This window comes from Lynx rufus, unplaced genomic scaffold, assembly GCF_022079265.1.
Source record: "Lynx rufus isolate CCGP_SWC_20201006 ecotype Redwood Valley unplaced genomic scaffold, mLynRuf1.p SCAF_2, whole genome shotgun sequence".
NCBI lineage: Eukaryota > Metazoa > Chordata > Mammalia > Carnivora > Felidae > Lynx > Lynx rufus.
This window is the reverse complement of record NW_025814834.1, coordinates 186411524-186431731: the sequence shown is the minus strand read 5'-3', so window position 1 is coordinate 186431731 and position 20208 is coordinate 186411524. Positions and strand designations below refer to the sequence as shown.

At 37.2% G+C, this 20208-nt stretch overlaps 1 protein-coding gene across 3 annotated transcripts in view; it reads right to left on the bottom strand.

Moving 5' to 3' along the window:
• The window catches only part of IPP (intracisternal A particle-promoted polypeptide), a 39121-nt gene that overhangs the window by 4194 nt on the left and 14719 nt on the right, over positions 1–20208 (bottom strand). For all 3 annotated transcript variants that reach the window (XM_047084854.1, XM_047084857.1, XM_047084858.1), the window contains 3 exons: positions 14688–14825; positions 14003–14125; positions 11221–11441 (listed from right to left, as the gene is read on the bottom strand). In XM_047084854.1, coding sequence (XP_046940810.1) covers positions 11221–11441; positions 14003–14125; positions 14688–14825 — 482 coding nt within the window. The remainder of the gene's footprint in view (positions 1–11220; positions 11442–14002; positions 14126–14687; positions 14826–20208) is intronic.

Genomic DNA, 20208 nt, shown 5'->3' with positions numbered 1-20208 from the left:
AAATCTATTCATTTCCAGCCATATAGAAAAAAATAGCAACAGAAAGTGCCCTCAGAAAGTTCATTTTCTAGATTCCCAAATAAGATCACACAGAAGGTCAAAGGAATTTGAACTATCACCAAAGTCTGAAATTTATTAGAAATAAGAATCAAAATCATGCTTTACAATAAGACAATTCTATTCTTGCCACTTCTATTCAACATTGTACTAGAGGTTTTAACCAAGGCAATTAGGAAGGAAAATGAAATAAAAGGCATTGAGAGTGGAAAGGAAAAAGTAAAGTGATCTCTATTTATAGAAGACACAATCTTGTATTTGGAAAATCTTAAGAAATCCATAAAAAAGGGGAGCCTGGGTGGCTCAGTCAGTTAAGCGTCCGACTTCAGCTCAGGTCATGATCTCACAGCTTGTGAGTTTGAGCCCCACATCAGGCTCTGTGCTGACAGCTCAGAGCCTGGAGCCTGCTTTGGATTTTGTGTCTTCCTCTCTCTCTGCTCCTCCACCACTCACACTCTGTCTCTCTCTCTCTCTCTCAAAAATAAATGACATTAAAAAAATTTTTTTAATAAAAAAAAATCCACAAAAAAACTATCAGAGTACAAGTGCTACAAGGTTTCAGGATATAAGATCAACAGACAAAAATCAATTGAATTTCTATACACTAGCAAGGAAAAATCTGAACGTGAAATTAAGAAAACATTAAAGGAATAAAATACTTAGGAATAAATTTTAAAAACAGAGTTCAAGGAACTGAAAATTATAAAACATTGTTTAAAGAAACTGAAGACGACTAAACAAACAGAAAAACATTCCATGTTGAAGATGAAAAGTCCTAATATTGTTGGGGCACCTGGGTGGCTCAGTAGGTTGAGTGTCCGACTTTGGCTCAGGTCATGGTCTCGCAGTTCATGAGTTCAAGCCCTGCTTTGGGCTCTGTGCTGACAGCTCGGAGCCCGGAGCCTGCTTTGAATTCTGTGTCTCCCTCTCTCTCTGCCCCTCCTCCACTCGCTCTCTCTCTCTCTCTCTCTCTCTCTCTCTCTCAAAAATAAATAAACATTAAAAACATTTTTTAAAAAGGTCCTAATATTGTTAAGATAGCAACACTCCCCATATTGATCTCTAATTCAATGTAATCCCTATCAAAATCCAGCTAGCTTCTTGGTAAAAATCGACAAGCTGATGGGGCACCTGGTTGGCTCAGCTGGAAGAACATGCGACTCTTGATCTTGGGTTTGTGAGTTTGAGCCCCACACTGGGTATACAGATTATTTAAAAATAAAATCTTGGGGCGCCTGGGTGGCTTGGTCGGTTGGGCGGCCGACTTCAGCTCAGGTCATGATCTCACGGTCCGTGAGTTCGAGCCCCGCGTCGGGCTCTGGGCTGACAGCTCAGAGCCTGGAGCCTGTTTCGGATTCTGTGTCTCCCTCTCCCTCTGCCCCTCCCCTGTTCATGCTCTGTCTCTCTCTGTCTGAAAGATAAATAAACATAAAAAAAAAATTTTTTTTAAATAAAATCTTAAAACAAGAAAAACAAAACCTGACAAGCTGATTCTAAAATTCACATGGAAAGGACCCAAAATAGCTAAACCCATTTTTTAATTTTTTATTCTATTTATTTATTAAGTTTATTTATTTATTTATTTTGAGACAGAGCATGCGCATGGGTAGGGGAGGGACACAGAGAGAGAGAGAATCCCAAAGAATCCCAAGTAGGCTCTGCACTGTCAGCGTGGAGCCCAATGTGGGGCTCGAACCCACAAACTGTGAGATCATGACTTGAGCTAAAGCTGGATGCTTTGATACCTGAGCCACCCAGGTACCCCTAAACCCCCTCTTTAAAAGAAGTACAAAGTTGAAGGACTCACACTGTCCAATTTCAAAACTTGCTACAAAGCTACAGTAATGAAGACACTGTGGTAGTGGCATTAGAATAGGCATATAGATAGATAAGTGAATAAAACTGAGAGTCCAGAAATAAACCCTCACTTTCATGGTCAACTGATTTTCAACAGAGGTGCCAAGACAATCCAATGGGAAAGAATAGTCTTTTCAACAAATAGTGCTGGGATGATGGGTTAGCCACATACAAAAGACTGAAGGTAGACCCCTACTTCTTCCCATATACAAAAATTAACTTAAAATGAATCAAAGACTTAAATATAAGAGCTAAAACTATAAAACTCTTAGAAAAATATCTTCATAACACTGAATTAGGCAATGGTTTCTTAGTTATGACACCAAAAGCATAAATGACAAAAGAAAAAAACATCAAAATTAAAAATGCTGATTTTTTTTTTTTTTTAAGTGGGCCTCACACCCAGCATAGAGCCCAATGTGGAGCTTAAACTCACAACCCTGAGATCAAGACCTGAGCTGAGATCAAGAGTCAGACGCTTAACCAACTGAGCCATCCAGGTGCCCCAAAAATGTTTGTGCTTCTAACTATACCATAAAGTGAAGAAAATCACTTCTTGGAATGGGGGGAAATTTTTGCAAATGATACATCTGATAAAGGACTATATATAAAGAACTCTTACAACTCAATAATAAAAAGACAATCCATTTTTCAAAAAATTTCTAATGTTTGTTATTTGAGAGAGAGACAGACAGACAGACAGACAGACAGAGCATGAGCGGGGTAGGGGCAGAGAGAGAGACAAACAGAATCCGAAGCAGGCTCCAGGCTCTGAGCTGTCAGCACAGACAGCTGGGTTCAAACCCACAAACTGTGAGATCATGACCTGAGCCGAAGTTGGAATTACTGTATCATCCAGCAATTTCACTCCTAGGTATGTATATACCCAAGAAAAATGAAAACACATGTCCACACAAAAATGTGTACACAAATGTTCACAGCAGCATTGTTTATAATAGCCAAAAGTTTAAACAATTCAAATGTTTGGTGTGTGAATAATATCTCAATAAAGCTGTTAACAAAATTCTTTTTACTTGAGAGAAAAGAAAGAAAATTTAAATCTTTAGGCTTTAAAGGTTTTAATAACCATAAGTGGTTTAAGAACCATAAAATTCAAGTAACATTAATCCACATTTCCCAAAATATGTTCCCTGAAACACTTTATTCCAGAAATGCTCCACAAACATCCACAAACAAAAGGGTTTGTGTGCACCATAAAATTTGAGAGATTTAGCATAAAGATGCATAAAGCAGATTATTGTACTAAATTGTGTAAAGAAACTTATTTAACTTTGTTTAACCTGACTTTCCCTACATATAGTTGATTAGGGGAACACGTTACCTAATTCCTCTTAACAGTGCAAAAAACTAGGGACACCTGGGTGGCTCAGTCAGTTGCGTGTTTGATTCTTGATTCTGGCTCAGGTCATGATCTCACCATTTGTGAGATCAAGCCTGTGTCAGGCTCTCCACTGATAGTGCAGAGCCTGCTTGGGATTCTCTCCCTCCCTCCCTCTCTCTACCCTTCCCCCACTCATGCTCTCTCTCTCTCTCTCTCTCCAGATAAATATAGTACTCCATAGAAACTAATTTGGAAAAAATTGCTCTAACCTATAAGCCTACAGCATAACACACCTTATTACTGCATATCCCAGCACCTAACAAACTGTGATGTAATTGTCTATTTACGTCTCTATATTCCCCACTAGAATTTAGGCTCCTTAAAAACTGGGGCCTTGCATGTTCAGTTTGCCCTGTTTCCCCATGCATAGTATCTGATCGATACTTACATACTAAGAAGTCTGTACAAGTGAATGAATAAATGGATTAATGAACAAATGCACGATAGAATGGTGATTCAATGAAGACACAACCTTTCCCTATTTTCCTCTAATCTCCCCTTCCTAGCATAATTGAGTCAACCCAGTATGTGAGAGGAAGAAAGAACATTGGTGAGCTCATATACGCAGTGACAAGAAGGGCTATGTACAGGGGCGCCTGGGTAGCTCAGTCGGTTGAGCATCCGACTTTGGCTCAGGTCATGATCTCATGGCTCATGAGTTCGAGCCCCACATTGGGCTCTGTGCTGACAGCGCAGAGCCTGGAACCTGCTTCATATTCTGGGTCTCCCTCTCTCTCTCTCTCTCCCCTCTTCCGCTCATGCTGTCTCTGTCTCTCAAAAATAAATAAACATTTAAAAAAAAAAAAGAAGGGTTATGTACAGAAGTGGCAGTTAGAGAAGAGAGTTGGACATAGTAGGGAGATTTGTTTCATTTAATAAGTACATTGAATTAACAAATAAGTAAATATACAGTTGACCCATTAACAGCAAGGGGGTTGGGGCACCTACCCCCATGCGGTTGAAAATCCATGTGTAACTTTTGACTCCCCACAAACTTAATTACTAATAACTTACTATTAGTAAATGTTATTAAAAAAATCATAAGGAAGAGAAGATACATTTACAGTACCGTATTGTATGTATTGAAAAATTCCATGTATAAGTGGACCCACACAGTTCAAAACCATGTTGTGTTCAAGGGTCAGCTATAGGGAGAATAATAGGACCCAAGTTTTTAACTAACAGAGAAGGTATTTACAAAAATGGAAATGGGTAAGGCCTGAAAGAATCTGAGATATTGTACTGGAATTTGGAGTTATCATTATGAACTCATGGTTTTATAATGTATAATACTTACATGTTACAGAAATATTTACAAATTAATGTGCGTGAATATATGTATATAAATATATATATTTCCTAGCTCTGTTTACTGAGAGTGCCTAGAAGCAGCAATACCCCAGTAGTAATGAGCAGTCCAAGTGCCTAGACCTTGGTTTCTAAATACTATCCTTCCCTAAGACGAACTGGAGCTTCTTAGAGAAATGGCTGATTCCAGGGCTAGAGCAGAGAAAGTACAAAATAAGCTTGAAATATTTTATTATCTATAAAGTAATGCTCAATGAATGATGGAACATGTCAAAAGGACACAGGAAGGATTTCCACTTACAGCCATGGTAGACTAATTGTTACCAAAGCTGTCCTCCTGCCATAAAAACCTAGAAAACTGGACAAAACCTATGAAACAAAAGTTCTCAGACAACACACAATGAATAATTGTGATCCCTTAGAAAAAGAAACAAACAAGGTGTCCAAGCTTTCTGTCTGATGGGGCTTTCTAAACAGTAGTACAGGGAAGGAGATTCCCAAGCACAGCATGACAGTAATCTGATTTAGGAGACAGAGATCATAGTTTAGAGAGGTTGAAGCAGCTAAGATTTGCAAGCAAGACTGCCAGAGGTCCCCTTGTGTCTTGAGTACTACTAATCTGTTCAATGCATAAAGTGAGACTCTATTAGAACAGGTAAAGAACTAATAGGAGGATGTGACGTAACAAGAAATATGTATTTGGTCTCTGGCCCCAGTTCCTGACACAGAACTCCTAAATCCTTTGGAATTTCCTGGGTGATAGAAGTGTCTTTTGTTCTAATGAGGCGCTCTTAATAGCTTCAGAATGAGAGCTGGTTATCAGAAAGACCAAGCCAGAATTAGAACCTCGGAACTTTTAGCCCCACCCCCTATCATCTGGGTAGGGGAGAGGGGCTGGAGGTTGAATTAGTAATCAATTATGCCTACATGATGAAGCCTCCATAAAAATCCCCATACTATGGTTTTCGGAGAGCTTTCAGGTTGGTAAAGACATCCATGTATCACAAGGGTGTCATACCCCAAATTCTACAGACTCCTACACCCAAGACCCTTCTGGACCTTGCCGTATATACCTCTTTATCTGACTATTCATTTATATCCTTTATAATAAACCAGTAATAGTACATAAAGTGTTTCCCTGAGTTCTGTAAGCCATTAGAGCAAATTATTGAACCTGAGGAAAGGATTTTGGGAACCCCTGATTTGTATCCAAATCAAACAAATGTAATGTAAAGAAGTCAGTGGTTAACCTGAAGTCCCACTGCTTGAAATTGGTGTGTAAAGTGAGGGGCAGTCTTGTAAAACTGAGCCCTTAATCTGTGGGGTTGTTAGGGTCAGAAATGAATTGACTTGAGGGTACCCAGTTGCTGTCTATCAAGAACTAGAGAACAGTTTGGTATGGAATACCTACACATTTGGTGTCAAAAATATTGTGACAACAAATACTGTTTTCCTTGATAGGAGGTGTAAGCTGAACAATTCCCAGAGCTCACACAAGGCTAGAGGACATTCTAGTTTTGAGTAGCCAAAATAAAGAAACCTTGCTGAATACCTAGGACATTAGCAGAGACTCAGAAGGGTCATTCTTTAGAAGGAGACCTACAAGAAAGACTACTCTAGACCTTCCCTACAAAGCTTAAGAACATTTTTCAAAAGAATCAATCTGATTTGCAAATGATGTAACTGTTTATCAACAGTTAAAAGAAGAAAATAAAATCCAAACACTGAGCAATATAACATTCACAGTGTCCACCATCCAAACGACAGTTACTAAAAATGTGGAAAAGCAGGAAGAATGTGACTCAAACCAGAAAGAAAAAAATTCAACAGACACAGGTCCAAAAGTGATGATAATAATGGAATCAGCAGACAAGGACTTCAAAACAGATGTTATAAATATGTTCAAGGATCTAAAGGAAAACATGGACACGATGAGAGAAATGGAAGACATAAAAAAAAAACCCAAAAATATCTTTTAGAGCTAAAAATATATTTGAAGTGAAAAATTCCTTAAATGGAATTAGACACTGCATATTAGAAGTCAATATAGATTAATAAACTTGAAAACACAGCAAGAGTAACTATCCAAACTGAAGCACAAAGTTTCACTTATGCAGGATGAGTAAGTTCTAAAGATCTAACATATAGCATGGTGACTATAGTTAATAATACTATACTGTATACTTGAAATTTGGTAAGAAAGCAGATCTTAAGTACTCTCACCACACACAAAAAAAGGAAAAGAGAACCTGAAACTAATATAACACTGTATGTTAACAATACTGGGATTAAAAAAAAATTAGAGGGGTGCCTGGGTGGCTCAGTGGATTGAGCATCCAACTTTGGCTCAGGTCATGATCTCACGGTTTGTGAGTTCGAGCCCACATCAGGCTCTGTGCTGACAGCTCAGAGCCTGGAGCCTGCTTCATAGTCTGGGTCTCCCTCTCTCTCTCAAAAATAAATAAACATTAAAAAAAAATTAAATAAAAATTAGAATGACTAATACAGACTTTAGTAAAATGGAAAAAAAAGAAAAGGAAACTGTGATGTGATGAATATGCTAATCAGTTTGATTTGGTAATCATTTCATAATGTATACCAAAACATCAATTATACACCCTAAATCTATACAATTTTTATCAAGTATGCCTCAGTGAAGCTGTATAGCAAAAAAAAAAAAAACAAAAAACAGAAAACAAAACTGAAGCACAGAGAGAGAAAAGATGCGGAAAAATTAACAGAATCTCAGTAACCTGTAGGACCTGGGCATGTTATTGGAGTCTCAGAAAATCCAAGAAAATCTAAGGAAATATGGCTGAAAACATTTAATTTGATGAAAGCTATAATCCTACAAATTCAAGGAGTTCAGTGAATTCCAAGCAGATTAAACACAAAACTCCAACAGGACACACCATAATCAAATATTGGAAACCTATGATAAAGAGAAAATTGTAAAAGCCTCCAAAGAAAAAAAAGACACGTATAAGGGAACAAGGATAAGAATGACTATTGACTTCCCATCAGAAACAGTGCAAGAAGATAACGCCTTTTAAGCAACGGGGGAAAAAAAAAAACCATAAAATTCTGTGCTCAGTAAAATATCTTTTGGGGCACCTGGGTGGCTCAGTCAGTTAAGCGTCTGACTCAGGTCATGATCTCATGGCTTGTGAGTTCCAGCCCCACATCGGGGTCTGTGCTGACAGCTCAGAGCCTGGAGCCTGCTTCAGATTCTGTGTCTCCCTCTTTCTCTGTCCCTCTGCTGCTCGTGCTCTGTCTCCCTCTTTCTCAAAAATAAACATTAAAAAAAGAAAAAAATATATGTCTTTCAAAAAATGAAGGCAAAGAAAACCGTTCAGAAAATGAACAGAGAGTGAATCAACGCCAGCAGACCAACACTAAAAGAAATATTAAAGAGAAGTTAGTTCTTCATGCTAACACAAAATGTTATGAGATGAAAACTTAGTTCTATAGAAAAGAATAAAACTAGGAATGATAAATATATACATAATTATAAAAGACTTTCACATTAAAATTTTATGTTAAATATAACTTTTTAAAGCAAATATAACAAAAGGTATTATGGGGTTTACAACATATGTAGAAGTAAAATGTATAACAAAAGCACAAAGAATGGAAAATGGGAAAATGAAAGTATATTTTTGTAAGTTTCTGACATTCAAAGTGAAGTGGTTTGGGGTGTCAACTATACTAGAATTAAAAAAAACTTTTAGGGGTGCCTGGGTGGCTCAGTTTGTTTAGCATCCAACTTCAGCTCAGGTCATGATCTCATGGTTCATGAGTTCCAAACTCATGTCAGTCTCTGTGCTGACAGCTCAGAGCCTAGAGCCTGCTTCAGATTCTGTGTCTCCCCTCTCTCTCTGTCCCTCCCCAGCTCACACTCTGTCTCTCTCAAAGATCAATAAACATTTAAAAAAAAAGTTAAAACAAAAAAGTGGTTTAAATAAAAAAAAAAAGAAAGTGGTATGATATAATGCAAAGGTAGCCTTGATCATACATATATATATATATATATATATAGTATAAATATGTATAATACATAATATAAACCCTACAATAACCACTAAGAAAAAGGTGAAGAGTTATAGTTAATTGGACAAAAGAGATCAAATAGAATACTAAAACAAATGACATAAAGACAGAAAAGAGGGGGGAAAAATGAAAGAAAGAATTGTAGAAATAGAAAAACAGCAAAACAGGAGTCTAGAAACCAATCATATTTGTAATTACATTACATATAAATAGTAAAAACTCTAAAGACTCCATTTGAAAGGCAAGAAACTGTCAAACTGGATTAAAAAGAGACTACAACTGGGTCACCTGGGTGACTTAGTTGGTTAAGCATCTGACTCTTGGTTTTGGCTCAGGTCATAGATCTCACAGTTTGGGAGTTTGAGCCCCGCACTGGGCTCTGTGCTAACTGTAAGGAACCTGCTTGGGATTCTCTCTCTCCTTCTCTCTCTGCCCCTCCCCTGCTTGCTCTCTAAGTAAATAAACTTAAAAAATAAATAAAAAAAGAGACTACAACTGTATGTTACCTTACAAGAGATGCAACTTGTAAAGATATAGATAGATTTAAAGTAGAAGGAAAGAAAAAGATGTACCATGCAAATAATAGTCAAAAGATAGCTTGGCCACATCAATGATTATATTAATATCAGACAAAGTAGACTTCAGAACAAAACATAATACCAAAGATAAAAACAAATATTTCATGACTATGAAAGGATCAATTTCATCAAGAAGACATAATAATCCCAACCTGTACACAATAACAGAGATTCAAAATATGTGCAGGGAAGGGAAAATACTTCCTTTACCCTTAAGGTCTTCCAGCTGGACTAAGAATTAAATTTACATGAGACAGATTAACAAGAGAAAAAAAGTTTTATTACTTGCGCACAAAGGCCCAATAATGTAATTGAGACCTAAAAAAGTGACAAAGGCAGGTGGTTTTTATACGTTTTAAACAAAGAGAGAATAAATCTGTGGGGGATTGACAGGACAAAGTAAAATTAACTTTTGGAGCTTCAATTAGTAAGGAATTGTAAAAAGAATTTGGGTTCTGACAGTAAATTAGGTTTTTTTTTTTTAATGTTTATTTAACTTTGAGAGAGAGAGAGACAGAGGCAGAGGGAGAGACCAAGTCAGGGAGGGGCAGAGAGACAGGGGGACAGGAGATCCAAAGCAGGCCCTGCGCTGACATCCCAATGTGGGGCTTGAACTCATGAACCGTAAGATCATGACCTGAGCTGAAGTCAGATGTTCAACTGACTGAGCCACCCAGGAGCCCCCTGAGAGTAAACTAGTAAAAACAAAAATAATAAGGGCTGTTTATACACCCTTCTTGGCTCTACATTTCCCATCTCTGGTGATACCTCTTTATTTCCTGGTACAGGAAAGGTACCTTTCAAGTGAGAGATTTATTTCCTGCTTTTAGGGGGAGAAAGGAGGGTCTGAATATCCTTCTTGCACAAGTGTCTCATAAGTAACTTTTATTTAAAATAATATGCCAGGGGCGCCTGGGTGGCGCAGTCGGTTAAGCGTCCGACTTCAGCCAGGTCACGATCTCGCGGTCCGTGAGTTCGAGCCCCGCGTCGGGCTCTGGGCTGATGGCTCAGAGCCTGGAGCCTGTTTCCGATTCTGTGTCTCCCTCTCTCTCTGCCCCTCCCCCGTTCATGCTCTGTCTCTCTCTGTCCCAAAAATAAATAAACGTTGAAAAAAAAAAATAATAATAATATGCCAAAGTGGTACATTTTAGGGTGGCCTGCACTTGACTCCTACATTTGAGGTAAAACCTGACAGAAATGAAAGGAGAAACAGACAAATCCATAATTACACTTGGAGATTTCAATACTTCTTTCTTAATAGTTGACAAAACAATTGGACAAGTTGAAAAGAAAAGACTAGGGAAGACTCGAATAACACTAACCAACTTCACTTAATTGACATTTATAGAACACTAAAGAGTAGAACACAAATTCCTTTCAGGTGGACACAAAACATTTACCAAGACAGAAATCATATAAAGTATGCTCTCTGATCATAATGGAATTAAATTAGAAATCAGTAACACAAAGATCTGGAAAATTGCCACGTATTTGGAAATCAAATAACATACTTCTAACAATTCACTGGTCAAAAAAAAATTGCCAGGGAAATTAGAAGGTATTTCAAGATAAGTGCTAATTAAAATACAACATATCAAAATGTGTGGGAGCCACTTAAAGCAGGACTTGAAAATATAGTTTTAAACATTTACAATATAAAAAAAGGAAAGTCTAAAATCAATCATTTAAGCTTCTACTTAAAGAATCTAGAAAAACGTGCAAATTAAACCAAAAAAAACAAAAACAAAACAAAACAGAAGAAAAAAATAGAAACAGAAATCAATGAAATAGAAGATGGGCAATCAATAGAAAAAAAAAATCTATGATACCAAAGTTGGTTCTTTGAAAATAAAAAAAAAAAAAACCTACAGATGATCAATATCATGAATGAAAAAGTGCATATCACTACAGATCTTATAGACACTAAAAAAATAATAGGATATTGAACACTGAAATCATCCACCCTACCTCTTCGAAGGAATATTTTTCTACAGTATGAAGGGCATCTTGTGTCTCATTCCATCCTCCAACAGAATAGATACAATCATTAAGTGCAGCCACTCCAAGATATGCTCTCCTGGTTCCCATTGGAGGAAGTGGAGACCAACGCTTAGAAAGTGGATCATATACTTCAAAAGAACGAAGCTCTATTCCTTCATTGCTGATGCCCCCAATTACGTAAATTAAACCTGGAAACAGGATAGAAAATTTTACAGGAAATAGAATATAAATATTATAAAAAGTAATATGTCTGCTATGCTGATGCTATATTTAACATAGAGCTCACAATAGCCTTTTAAGAGAGAAAACTGACTTCTGTCTAGTATATCATAGCTCACACGTAAGCATGTTACAAAGATTTAGAGGTATAAAGTGGCATTTAATTTTCAACGAACTTACAATGCTGTAACAAAACAATCTGTCAAACAAGGTTTTCTCATCTTATTGTCTGCCTGATGATCTCAAGTTCCAGAACCACTGCTACCATAAGGTAAAAAAGGGAGAGGGATTTTTTTCCCCCTAAAAAAAAAATGCCAGGCACTTAAACTGGGAATGACATAGCCTTGTTTGTGACAGCCTACCTGTTGCTCAAATGGACACAGAGAAGTGAATTCAAATTTTAATAGTTATATGGCTAGATTAAGGTATCAGGATCAATCACCAGAGTACAAGAGAATGTAATTCACAGTGAGTTCCTGATTAAATTTGATTTGAAACTAATGGTCCTGACAATCTACAATTATTTTTTGAACGCCTAGCATTGTTTCCCATATAATGGCATTTTAAGAAATGTGTGCTAAATGTCAGTGAATGTGGGTTCTAGTTCCAACTTTGCCAGTAATGGGCTGTGAAAAAGAACACACAACCTTCCTGATCTCTAGCTTGCTCCTCTATAAAGGGGTTGGAATAATCTCCAAGATGCTTCTCTAACTCCGTAGTTTTCGAAGGTGCAACACTGTGGTTTATAAGATGGCCAAATATATATTTCTCATCTATATTTGGTCTTCATCCACAGTCCCTAGCTCACAGCAACCTGAACCCTTAGAATTTCCGAACTGTTAAGAGTGATAAGGGTGTCTTTTGTTATGCTAATGAGGTAACTTTCGGAAAGTACTTAAGGATGGAGACTGGTTGCTAAAGGAGCCAACCTTGTGATTTGAGTGTTGGAACTTTCAGTCTCACGCCCTTACCTTCTGGGGAGAGGAGAGGTTCTAGAGGTTGAATCAATCACCAATGGCCAATGATTAATCACTCATGCCTATGTAATGAAGCCTCCATAAAAATCCAAAAGGACATGGAGCACCTGGGTGGCTCAGTTGGTTAAGCGCCTGACTTCGGCTCAGGTCATGATTTTGCGGCTTTGAGTTTGAGCCCTGGACTGAGTCCTGCATTGGGCTCTGTGCTGAGCCTGGAGCCTGCTTCAGATCCTGTGTCTCTCTCTCTCTATGCCCTTCCCCTGGCCGTGCTCTGCCTCTCTCTCTCTCAAAAATAAATAAACATTAAAAAAAAATTGTTTTTTAATCCAAAAGGACAGGATTTGTAGAGCTTCTGGGTTGGTAACATATGGAGATGTGAGGACACTGGCACACCTGGAGAGGGCATGAAAGTTCCGCACCCCTTCCCCATAACATCCCCTATGCATCTCTTCCACCTAGCTATTCCTGAGTTATATCCTTTTAGTAGTAAGTGACATTTCCTCTGAGTTCTGTGAGCTGCTCTAGCAAATTAATTGAACCCAAAAGAAGTTAGAACCTCCAATCTATAGCCAGTCCATCAGAAGCACAGGTAAGAGCCTGGTAAGGATGAGTGTCTTATAGGACTGAGCCTTCAATCTGTGGAATTTGAGGCTATCTCCAGGTATGGGTACATAGTGTTAGAAGTGAGGTGAATTCTCCAACACCCAGTTGGTGTTCTGAAAACCACTTGTTAGTAGGAGGGAAACTTCCCCCTACCTCCACACTGGAAACTTAGTCTCAGAACACCTGATTTGCATGGGAAAATGAAAGTAATAAATACAAAACAATTAGAGAACACTATAATATTACACAATATAGTCTGTACCATGTAATCTGAACATCTAAATGCTAGTGAAAGTCTGAGAAGGTACTCACAAAACAGAAAGAACTTGAGCTGGGAACAGCTGGTTGAGTTATCGTAACAATGAGCAGACTGCTCATTACTCTACAGGTACATATAAATCTGCTCTCCAACTCTGGACAAAGAATTTGGAGTGCTTACCAACTACTTCTCAGGATATAGTAGACAATTAAAATAATGTTTGTGTACCATTTTAATATGCAGTACAACATTTTTCAAATCTGTCATAGCATTATATTCTGTATGGATTGAATCACAATGTGCCCTGTGAGAAAACACTGAAAAAGCCAAAAGAGACAGTGAAGATCATTTTTTATATCCTCTTCCTACTTAGAAATACTAAGGACTGCATGGGAGAGAAAATGACAAAGATGAAGGTTCAAATGTTTATTTTGCTAGTTAGGTATTTGTGCCTATCTGTAATTTTTAATTCTAGTTTTGTTTATTTTGGAAAAAATGATTATTTTGGCAATACAGAAATAAGGACCTAAGAGGTTAAAACATATAAAACATTTAAAAGCAAAACTTCAATACTGTTAGTGTCAACCATTCAATATTAACAGACATAAAATATACTCTTGTGAAAATAAAGCCTCAAGTTTCTTTTTTTCAAAAATATTTCTTCAGGAAAAAGTTTTTAGAAAGCAATTACCTTGCATTTCACAACACCCAAAGTAGTAGCGTGACATAGCCATGTTGCCAACTACTTCCCATTTATTTTCATCAGGATCAAATCGTTCAATGGTGTTCCCTATCTCAGCTCCAACCCATCCACCTGTAACCAAATAGAAAATGTTATTTCTGGATAAAGGAGTCTTATTTATGAAAAACACCTTAGCAAACAACTTTATATTGTGAATGATTATCATATGGAGCAGATTTACATTGTGAATGATTAGCACACTATCAATGATTTGTCCAAGATCATATGAAAAGTTAGAATCTGACTATATGGATCTTAACTCTCTGCTTAGTTTTCATTAGACATTTAAAAAACAAAACAAAAACAAACCCATATTGCTTAAGAAATATGGTACTTTACAAAACTACCTCTTAAAACAACTTCTGCATATTCAGAATGGTTGCCCAAATTTAAAATGTGAAGATTTAAAATGCTCCACTGGACATCTATCTCATCTATACCTTATCCCCCTCTCCTTCTAAGAGCTCTATACTTGACAATATTCTCTACATAATTCAATTTTGAAAATAAAAATTTATAAAGCTGAAAAGGCATAAGTTTCTTATAGGAGGGAAGGAAAATTTCTAATGTAATCAGAATTTAAAAATTAAAATAATACTAGATATCCTTAAACTGAACTGAACAGCATAATTACCCAAAGCATAGATAGCCCCATAACACACACACACTCCCAAGCCACAGCGGGGGTGATTCATTGAAGCTACAGTTGTCCACTGTTTAGTAACCGGATCATAGCATTCAGTACAGTCAAAAATCATTGAATCCTTCTCACCTGAGTTCAATAAAAGAAACACATATCAGAAGGTTTAGTAATGCTAATAGCCTAGAACCATAATACAATACTCAGTAGTATTCATGTTATCAGAGATTCAACTATTGTCTGATTTTTTACTATTCATTAAAATTCATTTGCCCAGAAAAAAAATAAAAACAATAAAATTCATTTGCCTAGTGTTATTATAAATCAATAGCACTTTCATTTATTAAAGTCCACTTAATGAAACAAAGGCATAATTTCCCTATTATCTATTTCCAATTCTACCACCCAAATAATCCATGTAATTATTGAGGATGAAATTTATATTTTAACACTTCTATATTTTTTCATGCATTAGTTTGGATAGCTAGCTCTGGTACAATTTGAGTTTTAATGCAATCCTTATCTAGCAACAAACAGAAAATAAAATTTCTTCTTTTTTTTTTTTTTTGTAATTTTTTTCAATGTTTGTTTATTTTTGAGAGGTGGAGACAGAGTGTGAGCAGGGGAGGGGCAGAGAGAGCGGGAGACACAGAATCTGAAGCAGGCTCCAAACTCTGAGCTGGCAGCACAGAGCCTGATACGGGGCTCAAACTCACAAACCATGAGAGCATGACCCGAGCTGAAGTCAGACGCTTAACCAACTGAGCCACCCAGGTGCCCCAAAATTTCTAAAAAGATACCACTTAAAATAGAATTTTAAAAAGTACTATACCTAGAATTAAATCTAATCAAAGATTGTACAATACATCTACAGATAAAATTTATACACTTCATTTAAATAGAGTTTTATCTTTTTAACATTATTTATTTTTGAGAGAGAAAGTAAGAGCTCATGCGAGGTGAGGTGGGGCAGAGAGAGAAGGAGAGAGAATCCCAAGCAGCCTCTGTGCTATCAGCACAGAGACCAATGTGGGGCTCAAACTCACGAACTGTGAGATCATGACCTGAGCCAAAATCAAGAGTCTGATGCTTAACCAAGTGCACTAGGTGCCCCTAGATAAAATTTTAAAATAAGGAATACCTAAGTAAATGAAGAGATATCACATTCATGAATTAGAAGAGTCAACGTAAAGACGATTATCCCCAAACTGATTTGTAGATTTAATGTGATCCCAATTTGAAACACGTTTTCTTTTTTATTGTGCTAAAATACAAGTAACATAAAATTTACCATCTTAACCATTTTTAAATGTAGAGTTCAGTGATGTGAAACACATTCACATTTTTGTGCAGCCATCACCACCATCCATCCCTATAACTCTTTACATCTTGTAAAACTGAAACACTATCCTGATTTAAACAATAACTCCCTGGGCCGCTTGGGTGGCTCAGTAGGCTTAGCGGCTGACTTAGGCCCAGGTCATGATTGCAAGGTCTGTGGGTTCAAGCCCCACATCAGGCTCTCTGCTGATAGTTTGAAGCCTGGAGCCTGCCTGGGATTCTGTGTCCTCCTCTCCCTTTGACCCTCCCCCACTCATGCTCTCTCTCTCTCTCAAAAATAAACATTAAAAAAAAGAAAAACAACTCCCCATTCTCCACTTCCCTAGCCCCAGGCACACCATTATACTTTCCATCTTTTATTATTTTGACTATTCTAAGTACCTCATATAAGTGGAATCATACATTATTTTTAAAAACAGAATTGACAAAAAAACAAACAGATTTGAGGAACTGATACTAAAATTTATATGGAAGTACAAAGGGCCTAGAATAGCCAAGCACTCCCACACGAGAATAATGAGAGAAACTGTCCTGTCAGATAAACTTATAAGACTTAAAATAGAGCTATAGTAATTAAGATAGGGATACACAGAAAGTCCAAACAGAATAGAAACGAAATTCTAGAAACAGATACACACATGTATGATTACTTGATATGTGAAAGAGTTTGCACTGCACAGCAGTGGGGAAACAAAAGCCTTTTATGCTGGAATAATTGCTTATATATACAAGGGAAAAAATGAAACTGGTTGCCTACTCATACTGTCTATAAAAACTCAATTCCAGGTGGATTACAGATATACATGTAAATGACAGAACTAAAAATTTAAGAAACAATAAAGGTATATATAAACTTATGACTTTGGAGTAGGGGAGGATTTCTCTACAAAGATACAAGAGAGGTGTCTGGGTGGCTCAGCTGGTTAACTCAACTTCGGCTCAGGTCATGATCTCACAGTTCATGAATTTAAGCCCCGCCGCGGGCTCTCTGCTGTCAGCATGGAGCCTGCTTCAGATCCTCTGTCTCCCTCTCTCTCTGCACCTCCTCCCTCTCTCAAAAAATAAACATTTAAAAATACAAGAAACATTAACCATAAAGGGGAAAAAATAATAGAGTTGGAGTTGGCTACAATAAAATGAAAACCATCTGTTTATCAAAAGATATCATAAAGAAAAAAAGCTACCATAAGGAGAGTGAAAGATAAAGGAGTAGAGTGGCGAAAGGTATTTGCAGCACATATAACTTTAGGAGGGCCTAGAATCCTGAATGCTACAAAACTACTGTGCAGAAAGAATCAGCACAGCAGGCCTGAGACTGCCCATCCTTAGAAAGTCCTGCTTGCCAGATTGACCCTTGACTGGAGTCTAGGAACATGGCTCGTAAATAATTCTCTGCACTGATATAAAAATCTTTCTAAATAATAAGAACAGCTTTTTGCAGTGATAAAAATGTTTGGAATTAGGCAGTGATAATGGTTGCACAACTTTGTGAATATGCTAAAAATCACTGAACTGTATACTTCAAATGGTGGATTTTATGGTATGTAAATTATATCTTAATTTTTACAAATAATATTTAGAATATTAAGCCAGATATGTACATATCTAGAATAAACCAAATATTCTGATTATCTCTGGGTGGCATGATTAGAGTATGTGTGATTTTTATTCTTTCATATGCTTCAATTTCAGCCAAATTTTCTTCTACAAACCTGAAGTGCTTTAATGATAAACATTACTTTAAAATTACATATTATGGGGGCGCTTGGGTGGCTCAGTCGGTTAAATGTCCAATTCTTGATTTCAGCTCAGGTCATAATCTCATGATTTCATGAGGTTGAGTCCCACATCAGGGCTCTGCACGGACAGTGCGGAGCCTTCTTGGGATTCTGTTTCCCTCTCTCTTTGCCCCTCCCTGCTCGCTTGGACTCTGTCTCTCTCAAAATAAATGAGTAAATAAAAACTTAAAAAAATTATATATTACAAAATATCTTAAGATGACAATGTTGATAGTATTAAAAAATTTTTTTAATGTTTATTTTTGAGAGAGAGAGACAGAGTATGAGTAGGGGAGGGGCAAAGACAGAGGGAGACACAGAATCTGAAGCAGGCTCCAGGCTCTGAGCTATCAGCACAGAGCCCCAAGCAGGGCTTGAACTTACCGACTGGGAGATCGTGTGAGCCGAAGTTGGTTGCTTAACAAACTGAGCCATCCAGGTGCCCCAGCAATGTTGTTAGCATTAATAATAGTAGGCCAAGTTGGGACACCTGGCTGACTCAAGTTGGTAGAACATGCGGCCCTTGATCTCAGAGTCGTGAGTTCAAGCCTCACATTGGGTGTGGAACCTACTTAAAAAAATAATAAACAAATAAATAAATAAGTAAAAAATAAATTAGTGAAGTCATAGCATTTTTGAAAGGTACCCATAAGTATTTCTGTGGAATCACAAGAAGGGACACAAATATATGCAAGTGTCACCTAGGACACTGTGACCCTCGGTTAAACAGAAGAGTTCATGCAATGAAACTATCCACAATCACCAAAATGTATATAAAAAGAGCTGTTAGAGTTCTAGTCAAAGATTACATGTAATAATGGTCTTTATGCTGACAGAAAGTTACTGCTTAAAACTTTTATTTCTTTGTCGGGATTTTTGGATCCACCATGGCATTTATTGACTTAATGAACTGTTTTTAAGGGACAATTGTGTTCCCTCCAAAAGACAAGTAAAAAATCAAATATTCTCTACATCTCTCTCATTTTATTTATTTTTATTTTTTAAACTTTTTTAAAAGTTTACTTATTTATTTTGAGAGAGAGAGCGTGCGCGTACATGAGCGGGGGGGGGGAAGGAGCAGAGAGAGAGAGAGAGAGAGAGAGAGAGAGAGAAAGAGAGAGAATCCTAAGCAGGCTCTGCACCATCAGCACAGAATCAGACGTGGGGATTGAACTCACAAACTGTGAGTTCATGACCTGAAGCTGGACACTTAACCAACTGAGCCACCCAGACACCCTGTATCTCTCTCATTTTAACTTGACAGTATCATAGTTAAAAATAACAAAATTTTCAATACACAACTTTTTGTGTTTTAGCCTAATCTGTAGAAATAAAGCATAAAGACTAGCTCTAAGGATTGGAGATGACCTACCTAGGCTTGTTGCTATAAAGACAAATTAGCCAGAAGTAAATATTGATCTAAAAGTGTTAGCATTTATTTCTCTTTAGATTCCTCCTCTGATGGGAAACAACATTTGCCTTTTTTAAAAAAATATTTATATATTTATTTGGAGAGTGAGAGCAGGGGAGAGGCAGAGAAAGAGGGAGAGAGAGAATCACAAGCAGGCTCTGTGCTGTCAGTGCAGAGCCTGAAGCAGGACTCGATCTCACAAACTGTGAGATCATTACCAGAGCTGGAATCAAGAGTTGGACACTTAACTGACTGAGCCATCCAGGCACCCCGAAACCTGTTTTATTTAATTTTATTAATCATTTTATAATTCATAATAATAGTTTTAGAAAACACAGTGATTTCAATCAAGACATATATCCCAATGCCCAGATGACTTAGTTTTTATAAATCCCACTTCCAGGTAATTTGGTTAATTAAAAATTATTTGTATTAACTATAGAGAACAAACTGATGGTTACCAAATGGGAGGTGGGTGGGGGGATGGTTTAAATGAATGATGGGTATTAAGGAGGGCATTTGTTGTGATGGGCACTAAGTGTGGTATGTAAGGATTAAATCAATAAATCCTATACCAGAAACTAATACTACACTGTATGTTAACTAACTGGTATTTCACTAAAAACTTGAGGGACACCTGGGTGGTTCAGTCAGTTAAGCATCCAACTCTTGGTGTCAGCTCAGGTCATGATCTCACGGTTCGTGGGTTCAAGCCCCACTTCGGGTTCTCTGCTGAAAGCGTATATCCTGCTTGCAATTCTCCTCTCTCTCTCTCTCTCTCTCTCTCTCTCTCTCTCTCTCTGTCCTCTACTACCCCCACCCTCTCTCTCTCAAAAATAAATAAATGTTTTATAAATAAATAGAAATTTAAAAAGACCAATCTAAAAAAAAAAAGATTTGTAATGCAGCTTCCAATATATGAAATTAAATTTCAAAATTAAAACAATTTTTATCACAAACACTGACCTAAATTTTGGTGCCACAT